Source organism: Saccoglossus kowalevskii, chromosome 5, assembly GCF_978046115.1.
Source record: "Saccoglossus kowalevskii chromosome 5, keSacKowa6.1, whole genome shotgun sequence".
Classification (NCBI taxonomy): Eukaryota; Metazoa; Hemichordata; class Enteropneusta; family Harrimaniidae; genus Saccoglossus; species Saccoglossus kowalevskii.
In genome coordinates, this window is record NC_140645.1 from 28,569,950 (window position 1) to 28,581,332 (window position 11,383).

At 32.0% G+C, this 11,383-nt stretch overlaps 2 protein-coding genes across 2 annotated transcripts; both read left to right on the forward strand.

Moving 5' to 3' along the window:
- Positions 1-290: 290 nt before the first annotated feature.
- LOC102801274 (protein turtle homolog B-like) lies at positions 291-5,243 on the forward strand. The gene is made up of 5 exons (XM_085498865.1): positions 291-356; positions 523-864; positions 1,512-1,787; positions 3,881-4,159; positions 4,919-5,243. Exons 1-5 carry the CDS (start codon positions 302-304, stop codon positions 5,239-5,241), a joined length of 1,275 nt encoding a protein of 424 aa, XP_085354991.1. The 5' UTR covers positions 291-301; the 3' UTR covers positions 5,242-5,243.
- On the forward strand, positions 5,243-10,130 carry LOC146745981 (uncharacterized). The gene is made up of 8 exons (XM_085499294.1): positions 5,243-5,342; positions 5,798-6,064; positions 6,268-6,564; positions 6,800-7,057; positions 7,333-7,463; positions 7,685-7,777; positions 7,912-8,010; positions 9,647-10,130. The coding sequence occupies exons 2-8, from the start codon at positions 5,857-5,859 to the stop codon at positions 9,659-9,661; spliced, it is 1,101 nt and encodes a 366-aa protein (XP_085355420.1). The 5' UTR covers positions 5,243-5,342; positions 5,798-5,856; the 3' UTR covers positions 9,662-10,130.
- The last annotated feature ends 1,253 nt before the right edge of the window (positions 10,131-11,383 follow it).

Genomic DNA, 11,383 nt, shown 5'->3' on the forward strand with positions numbered 1-11,383 from the left:
TTTGTGTCGTTTATTTTTAGTGGCCCAGAACGTCAAAAATCACCGATTTCAGGGCTACTGCAGAATGACAGTAAATATTGATGGCTGCCTGTTGTTAAATCTGTACCACCATAAATAATCACAGATATTAAAATGTTAGGATTTCATGATAGCTTTAGAAGCCACTTTGTAATTAATTTATGTGGATTAAGGGATATGCGATATACAAAAACAGTGAGGAAATACTATTGTCCAACAATAACATCACATGACTATACTGGCTAAAGTTCATGAACCCGGAAACTCGACATTTATCTACAACATGTCAGACTGTGCTTGGTCTCTTTTACTGGTGGTACTTCTACTTCACCTTAATCGTGAGTAAATGATACATAATTTAGTATTTGGCAGGCTGAATGAGGCTTTGTGCGTTGGGCGCCCCTTGAAGTGTTAATGCACAGACGACTGCAGCTCCGTTTGTTTACGGTTTGCTCACTTACTTACCCATATACTAGTAGCAACCAACCAATTATATTCTTTCAGGTGTTTGTGTTGCCGAGTTCCAGTTAGTAACGAATCCAACACATACTGGTATAATAGGTGAATCTGTTGTATTACAATGTACATACCACGACCCAGCGACACCGTCACATGCATATATACAATGGACAGCCAACGGTGGAACAACAGGTGTATACACCAAGTATGACAATAATGCTGGAATTGGACAAGGTGACTATGCAGGAAGGACATCGTTATCTGGTTCAGACGCATCGTTACAAATTGATAATTTATCAGTGGATGATGAAAAGATATATCAATGTGATGTTAACTTTATTTATACGAATGATGACGATAAAGTAACCACGCAATTAATTGTAAATAGTAAGTATTTCTTTACCTTTTAATTATTTTAATTAATTTAGGATTCCTGACTTCTGTTCTACATGTACATTGTATTTCCTGAAATGTAACGTTTTCAAAAAATAAACATATCTTATCTATTATAACTATGTCAGTTGAGAATTTAATTAAATTAAAAATAACAATCCATGATGAATGCAATCCGAATTGGCTACATGTTTATCACACTGATTAAAATTTAACTCCTTGAGGAAACATATTAAAATGTTAATTAGTTCTGATCTATTTTTGTTTCCAAAATCTTCAGCAATTAATTTTAAGCATACAATGAACTGTTTTATAGGCATACCTAGGCTGATTTTATTCAAACTTTGCATTAAAATCAATTATGAAAAGTAACTGATGATATTTATTTTGTTGCATGGTTAAAATCACCGACTGGACGTAAATAACAGTGTAACAAATACATATGGTGAATTACTAATGCATACTGTTTACTAATTGTATGTCTATATTTATTTCAAATGTTAAAAATAATATAAAAATATTAAGCTACGACTGTTTTGGACGATTATAAAGATAAGATGCGCAGATTATGACACCAATTACAAAATCAATAGCACTTAATAAAACTTAAATGTATTCACTGTTTGTTTCTTTCTTTCAAGTTCCAGCATCAATCACTACCTTCCCGTCAGATCAGACAGTAACTGAAAGGGATATGGTAATATTACAGTGTGCAGCTACGGGTAAACCCAATACTATTACATATACATGGAAGAAAGGCAGTGCTGACATCACCATAGGTGGTAGATACAGTCTTAATAGTGGATCATTGACTATTAGTAATATTGTAAGAGGGGATGATGGTGAATATACATGTTATGCTAGTAATGGTGTAGGCCTACAAGCTATAAGTGATTCAGCTACAGTCACTGTACAGTGTATGTATTCATTTTCATTATTTAATTACTTAAGGGGGTTTGGACCGCATTAAAGATTGTAATTCTCCATTTTGGTAAAAATTCTACTGCTTTTTGAAAACTAACAGACCCATTGTTTAGATACACACAATTTAGATACCTTGGGTAGACCTTTATCAGATTTGTCCATTTTATGATAAAATTATTATTCCTCTATTTTTAGTGACTTTTTTATGTAGTCAGTTTTAGCCCAATTAGGTCAACTGAGCTATACCGAAGAAGCTGTGTTTAACGTTTCAAGTCTGGATTGTTGTGGATGACTTCTTATCAAAAATCGCTGAACCGTTTGACGTTTGATTTTTGTTGTGTAGCTGCCTTGATGAGTGTTGATGGAAATTTGTTCATAAAAAAGTAGACCCGCTTAAATGACTTCTACTACGATGCAATTTGGCCTACAGTTTTTTTATCACAATTTGTTCATTTCGTGACGCTATTTTCGACTGCTTCTTTAAAATGGCTGGCCCTTTAACCTTGTTATTTTATATGTAGACATTTCGTATGGACATTTTTCATATTTTTTTTCATTTTGTGATGATACCTTCATTTATCTAATTTTAGAGAATATTTTAAAATTTTGGGTAAAAATGTATATTTTTGACTTTGACCCAATTGCATCAATATTTTATATATAAAAGCCTTCCTTGCAACAATAACTTTGATGAATGTTTTTGATAAACAATTAGTTTACTTTGTGACTTGTTTTTGACATCTACAAGTAAAACCACAGTACAGTGTCACACACGGTTACAGTAACAGAGGCCCAACTGACACATTTTCATGCATGTATCAAATTGAATTTACGTCTACAATCTTGGTGTAAACAAGGATTGTACAGTTATGGTTGGGAATTTGTCGTGCAACCCATTATAGCATATTGAAAGTAGGTTATGATTGCCTCAAGGTTTCAGGGTAATGCACCTCATCTGTGACATCACAACATTGGCGTCTCTGACAGTTTTTACCGACCAGCTAGCAAGTTTTGGAAAGCTTGAGTTTCCACTAAACACTTACAGCTTACAAAATTCAGCTTTCATATCACTTTGGCTTGAACAGGTCTAATATTTATTTCGTTGTGAAAAAATTAGAACATATATATTACTTACAGTCCGACTGAATTTAACTCATATGTGTAATTCATTTTGCATTCAGTCAGGTTAAAATTCATAGTTTTGCTAAATTTTGCTGATAATTTGGTTTCTATTTCAGTTAATTCCCATGTTATGCGGTTTAGTATCTTGGATTACAGGTGCACGTCATTTCTTCCCTGAGATTTGAACAAAATTGCCGACTGCTTGATTTATTCATGTCCATGCTGATTCCTTACTAATATACATGTGTAATACCTTGTTCATTTGAAAATTTGCATACAAGTACTATACTCATCCATAAAACCGTAGGTTGTGTTATTTTATGATTCGATCAAATTTATCGAATTATTTGTCATTTTGTTTAAAATCGTAGACTGTAAATGTTTTTAGAATCAAACCTAGGACAATGATTCCATCTAATCGATGTGTGTGTCCATTACATACAACAAATATGATCATTCTATTGATAACAACCACTGATCGCATCACCCATCTATTTAGACCACTTTTTCTCATTCAGTATTTAAAATATGTTTTACAATTGAGTTTTTAATGAATTATACCTACAACTACAAATTTAAATTTTGCGTTAATACTCATACATGTTATAAAGGTTATGGTATTGTATCTAAAATAAATAAATAAATAAATAAATAAATAAATAAATAAATAAATAAATAAATAAATAAATAAATAAATAAATAAATAAATAAATAAATAAATAAATAAATAAATAAATAAATAAATAAATAAATAAATAAATAAAAAGAATATTCAAGTGAGATTACCCAGTTTCAATATATATATTCGTTATTTTTATTATGTTTGATTTATACAGCTAATTGCCATCCCAGAATAGAGAACCCCAAGACTAGACACCGTAAACTTTATATTAGCGATGCTGAAAAACTTTGTAATATTGACTATTACCGACACACTAACATATGTATATTATATTTTCTACAGATCCACCAACCATCACCACTTCACCATCAGATCAGACAGTTCAAGAAACAAACTCAGTGACATTACTCTGTGAAGCTACTAGAGGCAAACCAGCCACGGCTGTTACATATACATGGAAGAGAGGCAGTGATGATATCAATATAGGTGGTAGATACAGTCTAAATGGTGGATCATTGATTATTAGTAATATTGTAAGAGAAGATGACGGTATATATACATGTTATGCTAGTAATGGTATAGGACAACCAGATAGTGCATCAGCTACAGTTACTGTATATTGTAAGTACTGATGTATGTGTAGTGTATTGAGAGTTATTTAGTGTTAGTAATATTGTAAGAGAAGATGATGGCATATGTACATGTTATGCTAGTAATGGTGTAGGACAACCAAATAGTGCATCAGCTACAGTTACTGTATATTGTAAGTACTGTTGTATGTGTAGTGTATTGAAAGTTATTTAGAGTCTGCAATATTGTAAAAGTAAAATGTGCTAAGTTAATGTAGTTTATTCGAACTGTAAGTTCAAGCAACCCACGCTAATGCTAACGCGCACCAGAATTCTGTGGATTACATATAAGTAAATACAAGCTTTTCTGTCTTCATTTAAGCATAACTGGGTAATTAAGTGTGGATTGGATAACTATTAAAGAAAATCAATATATTTATATAACTCTTCAATGCCTCTTTGAATCTTTTCATTTAATAAAGATATTCATGACACGCAATAATGTATATGTCGATGTGTAGTAATCTGGCATTTGACTACTTAAGTCGCTGGCTGTACGGTGTGAGGACACAGTACAATCATTCCTATAATATTGTCTAAATAAATTCGTATAATAAATTGAGAAATAATATGATTTTAAGTTTTCAGACTTGTGTCTTACTATTTTTTTCATTTTCTGATGATTTTTTTTTCATGCACGATTACAATAAATCAGACAAATATCATTACAGCCTACATTAACCTAATCCACGAGAACGTTCATAACAAGACATGTAAATAAAATAAACACACAGTTTTTACTTTATTACAGATCCACCAACAATCACCACTTTTCCATCAGATGAGACAGTGACTGAAGGCAGCATCTCATTGACATTACAATGTACAGCCACTGATGGTAAACCAGCTACACTCATTACATATACATGGAGGAAAGACGATGGTGATATCAGCACACGTGGTAGATACAGTCTCAATGGCGGATCATTGACTATCAGTAATATTGTAAGAGAAGATGATGGTATATATACATGTTATGCTAGTAATGGTATAGGACAACCAGATAGTGCATCAGCTACAGTTACTGTATATTGTAAGTACTGTTGTATGTGTAGTGTATTGAGAGTAATTTAGTGTTAGTAATATTGTAAGAGAAGATGATGGTATATATACATGTTATGCTAGTAATGGTATAGGACAACCAGATAGTGCATCAGCTACAGTTACTGTATATTGTAAGTACTGTTGTATGTGTAGTGTATTGAGAGTAATTTAGTGTTAGTAATATTGTAAGAGAAGATGATGGTATACATACATGCTATGCTAGTAATGGTATAGGACAACCAGATAGTGTGTCAGCTATAGTTACTGTATATTGCAAGTACTGATGTATGTGTACTGTATTGAGAGTTATTCAGTGTTAGTAATATTGTAAAAGACGATGATGGTATATATACATGTCATGCTAGTAATGTTATAGGACAACCAGATAGTACATCAGCTACAGTTACTGTATATTGTAAGTACTGTTGTATGTGTAGTGTATTGAAAGTTATTTAGTGTTAGTAATATTGTAAGAGGAGATGATGGTATATATACATGAATGTGATGTTAAGATATTTTGTTGCAAAGACATCTTCAATAATATTGTTCTTTATTGGGTTGGCGCTTTTTCTAACTTATTATATAGATGTACCTGTGACAAATGGCATTACAGACTATTATAGTGGAATTGGTGATTCGATATCCATGAGCGTATCTGTCGATGCCAACCCATTACATGTGACGTTTGGTGATTGGATAAATTACGACTTTGTTTTAACGGACAAAGTAGATACATTCTCTACGAGTACTGTATTCATCAACGAAGTCACGGAACTCCATTTCGGCGTATATAATATCACTGCACATAATGACATTGGAAGTGTTGTACTCCAGGTCAATTTACATCATGCAGGTAAGGGCAGTACTAGGAAATGTATTTGATTTTCTATTATGACAAAATTAAATATATCTAGCATTCTCATGACAGAGAATTGTTTAACAAGATAAACTTATTTAATGATGGTAAACTTTAAGCTGAACTTATAATGATTATAGATTTGTTTTGATCGTGTGAGACAAACTGTACTGGAGCAGCTACATTTTATTTGCTAACAGGCGTGCCCGAAGCACCTGTATCTTTGGAGATAATTGATCGTTCTTATGATAGTTTGTCTATATTACTGTCACCCGGGTATGATGGAGGATATAGTGGAAATACGGCACAATACCTGGAATATCGTTCGACATCACAGGCGTCATTCCAATCTTGGCCATCTGACGAAATGGGAACAAGAAATACCACTATATGGATTATGCAGTTAAAGCCGTCCACTGCGTATGAAATAAAAGCAAAGACAGGCAACATATATGGAATCGGGCAGTTTTCTGCTACATATGTGTTTATTACTTATCGTAAGTATAATTTTCCAACGAGTATATTCATAACATGTGTACTTCAAATAAGATAAAAGCATCCTTATTTTGAGAATACCAAATACATATAATGTGTTGAATGGGACTATTCTTTACAATATAGTATTAGTGCAAAATTCCCATCACTAATGCGTCCATTGATATAGTGAAAGCTGAACAATATTATTATATTTGATCATCCTCACTACTTCTTTTCATTTACAAACTGTAATAGGTGAACCAATAGTTAATTTAAATGACCAGACTAGTATCATAAAATGGACACGTCACGAAGATATGAAATATCAATGTGTGAAAATAGAAAAACTGGAAAGAAATGACAATTGGATTATAGAAGAGAATTGTTTGGACAGAGATGTGGTGGAGTATACAGTGAAAGACAACAATGCGGAATACAGAGTGACGTATTGTACACGTGATAATACATGCGAGGGACACAATTTTAAAGCAACTAAACGCACTGATTATGCAGGTACGAGAATAATAATTCAACTTCGCAGACTACTTTTATACAATAGTAATTTGATTTAATCTTATATAAAGATTTTATTTTACTCGTCACGCTGAATATGTGTAATAGTTTGCAAATCAAGAATTTGATCCAGAATTAGCTCATTGTTGTTAAATAACCTCTTTCAATGACATCGGTATATGTTCTTAATTTCGTACGGGTGTGCTAAACAGTCATACCTTGATTATGTGTGACCCATGTTTTAATTATCAATCAATATATAATATGTATTGTAGATTGTTTTGAAAGTTGTAACACTGTTGCTATTGTTATTGGTGTATTGGTATCACTACTCGGTGGTTGCGTAATTGGTTTTTTAATTGGCTTTATTCTGATTAAGCGAGTCATAACGAAAAATGCAAAACAGGTAAAGCAAGTAAATTATTAACTATACTATGTATCGACATTCCTGCACCCTGCATAACATATGTATTACTCTTTATATATATATATATATATATATATATATATATATATATATATATATATATATATATATATATATATATATATATATATATATATATTGTAGATATGATATATATATGTATATGTTACTTGTTATCCTATTCTTATTTTACTTATCAGACTCTAAATGAAGATAGAGAATACACCACGTGTTCTGAAATTAGAAGTGAAACTGGACATACATATGAGATACCGATGTCAGTGGCATCTAAGGTACTAACGTTATATATTAAACAAAACCAAGAGTTGATGTGGTAAATTTCAATCTAATAGTAATCAATAAAGACATATACAATGTATTTCGTTATATATATATATATATATATATATATATTTGAATCACACAGCCAAGTGTTGAAGTTGACCATACGTATACGACACTTTCACCAGAGACAATGGAACCTGCTTCAGAGTATGAGTTACCAAGTCTGAAGGGTGTAAATACGGTATGTTTTGAAACTAATTCCGGAAGTGAAATTGTTTTATATCAATATATGAGAAGACTTTTATATGAAGATTAATAACAAGTTTGTTTTATTCATATTATTGAGTTTAAACATATATTGTTGATCGCAAAATAATAAGAATTATTTTACATAATAGTATATTTGAATTCCGCACACGTCCTTATAAAATGTTTTTATTTTTTTTTTATTTTTTTATCTTTGACTATATTCGACATAATTAGTCTTCAATTCAATTCAATTCCTTTATTTAAAGTCAGTTTGAAATACCTAGCCAAAGTCTAATATCACTGATTACTAAAAATTACATCAAACAAAAGCAAAAATTACAAACATCAAACACAGAGAAAAACAACAGTAAGATTTCACAAATAATCAATTAAATATCTTAAAATGATGGTGACCACAATGACACCATTTGCATTCCTTCATTCGATTAGGAAGCGAGTTCCACATTTTAGCACCATAATAAGACAATGACTCCAGTCCATATCGTTTAGTCCTTGGTCGTTTTAACTGTAATTGATAAGAATTTCTTAAATTGTACATCACATTTTTCTCCTTGTATAAATCCCACATAAAAGATGGGGAGAATTTGTTCACACTTTTATAAACTTCAACAAGTATGTCACAATTCCTGGACATCTCTAGTGTTTGTAGTCCAGCACGTTCCAATAAAGTTTGATAGCTGGACTGAAATTCATTGTACACAAATTTCAGAGCTCTGTATTGAATACGCTCCATCTTAGCAATGTTTGCTTTACCACAAAAATTCCAAACTAAAGAACAATAAGTAAAATATGATAAAATAAAACATCTAAACATACATAGTCTTGAGGCTTGATCTAAATAATCTGACACGATGATGAATATTTAAATTCTGATCAATATTAATCCCGAGTAATTTAACACTAGTTTCAGTTTCAATAGCAACACCCCCAATACTAAAAGTGGTATTGTCAGATTTGTCATTTAATATAATTGCTTGAAATTTATTTATATTAGCTTCCATCATGTTATCTTTGAACCATTTGACAGCCATTTCTGACTTTTGAGTTAACTTGTTTATCAGCTATTTTTATTTACACCAGTAGCTGATATAGTATTGTCATCAGCACAATTATAAAGTGACATATTTGTAGATATTGCAAAAAGGTCATTTACAAAAGTATTAAAAAGTACTGGCCCTAAAACAGACCCCTGTGGCACCCTTACATAAACTGAGCCAGTAACTAACATGCCCAGATAGTTTGACTCACTGACATGCCATAGGCTCTCAGCTAGGCAATTATCAGCTGATGGGGGAGACAGTCAAATGCTTTACTAAGGTCCATTAGAATGGCCCCTACTTGTTGCTTGTTTTCTAAAGCAAGCTTCCAGTCTTCCACAAGTCGTAAAAGGGCATGTTGACAGCTATATCCCTTTCTATAGGCTGCAATTTTAGAATCCCATATATGATCCAGGAAAACTGACATCTCTTTGTGAATAATAGTTTCCATAACCTTAGATATAGATGGCAAAATACTGACTGGTCTGTATTTTTTTATAACAAGTCTGTTGTCTTTTTTAAAAAGTGGTACATATTTATATTATTTAATTACAATTTGTTTTCTCGCAGAATATTCACAACTAGCAACATTAACAAAGAACTTCTGGAAAGATGTTTCCAGAATGGAAAGATTATAATAAAATTACTAGAATATAGCACAGAGGATTACATTTCTTAACATCACTACGAGAAAGCAACCGATAAATGGCGGAACAATAATATTAAGTTATATTATGTATGTCATGTCAATTAAAAGGCCTATAAAAAGACATTGTTTTTACATTGTACAGTAGTTTCATCTTGACTAATAGTGCACCATGTATATCAATGTTCTAACTGCTCGTTGAATTATTATCTTCTATCTGTGTTTTTATTATAATTATGTACATACACATATTGCGCATATTGTATAATTGAATCATGTACAACGTACAATGTAATGAATTATATTATTTTGTATATTAGTGAAAGAGAATCATATAAAAACCTATAACAGCTGTGAATACCAAATGTAAAAGGGTTGAATTTAAATTAAACCTTAATCACAAGACGAGTATTGACTTTTCTATCATTAAACTGGAGTGACACCTTACAATAATTACATATAATTAATATAATTACAAATTATTTGATGGTGAAGACAGTGGACACTTTGCCCACCTAGAGCACGCGTTCTGGAATTCAATTTATATATCAAAGATATTATAGACATAGATCCTCGTTGCAAGTTTTCATGAATAAATTACCTAGGCTAACTAGTGGCATGAGAACTTAAACACGCCCATATGCACCTTACATGTGTACCGCAAACACAATAGAATGGCATACATATCATAGGTTTACATAGTTTGCTAATTCCCAGTCGGTTCAGAACTTAACCGTGGACTAAGTGATTGATTACCCACTTGAAATGCAAAGACGATGGGCAGTTTGAGTCATTTTTTGGCAATTAGACTCCACGACCTTTGATTCCGGCCAGCTCTAGTGTTGAACTATTTCAGGATTTATGATCAAAATAATGATTTAAAAAATTCCATGGTAATAACTACAATACTAAGTGTTATAAATAGTATGCAGTGTGAAAAAGCAACTTCAGGATACCACTATTTCCTGGGCTGATATAGACGATCACGATAGTATTAAATAATGACATTTGTGGAGAAATAACAGATACAGAACTAATGTCTAAAGATTTACATTTTTGCATTTCTCTTCCGACAAAGACTATAAAAATTGTGTAACAATTGCGATACTGGATCTGACAACAACTGATAACAAATATTTTACTAATTTTAATTTTGTCATCTTTTTTATCATCCAAACATGCATGACATCGGTTTTGGTCAATAATTTATGCATTTACCATGGAAATACTTTACACAATGAAGCAGTACAATGAGGTACCATACTGTAACATTTCTCTTGTTTCACTACAAAAAGGACTGCATATCACAGTACTGCATTTTTCACATGTGAGTACAATTATGCAGTGACAGTTACGTCAAGTCGTAGACCGGCACATGACGTATGTCACATTCTATAGATTCACGGAAAACTTGTAGTATATGTGTACACGTCTGCTGTTACATCAATAGATCGTTTTTTGTTTTTGTATTTACTTCTGCTTATGCTCGGAGATGCAATGGCGATAACACGCGATTGTGAAGGACGCAGCTCGCATGGATTACACTTTTCTGATGATGTTGTATGCCAAGAAATAGAAAGAAACATTTGGTAATTACTGGAAAAGTTAAAAATAACTGTGATGTTGAACATCACTCATGGCGATATCTTCTACACATAACA

Bases quoted from the DNA above. Each gene is read 5' to 3' on its own strand.
- LOC102801274 (XM_085498865.1), top strand. From the start codon at position 302: ATGTCAGACTGTGCTTGGTCTCTTTTACTGGTGGTACTTCTACTTCAC. The intron at 1,788-3,880 runs GTATGTATTCAT...TATTTTCTACAG, and splicing joins AGCTACAGTCACTGTACAGT to ATCCACCAACCATCACCACT. The intron at 4,160-4,918 runs GTAAGTACTGAT...ACTTTATTACAG, and splicing joins AGCTACAGTTACTGTATATT to ATCCACCAACAATCACCACT.
- LOC146745981 (XM_085499294.1), top strand. From the start codon at position 5,857: ATGAGCGTATCTGTCGATGCCAACCCATTACATGTGACGTTTGGTGAT. The intron at 6,065-6,267 runs GTAAGGGCAGTA...ATTTGCTAACAG, and splicing joins GGTCAATTTACATCATGCAG to GCGTGCCCGAAGCACCTGTA. The intron at 6,565-6,799 runs GTAAGTATAATT...AAACTGTAATAG, and splicing joins ATATGTGTTTATTACTTATC to GTGAACCAATAGTTAATTTA.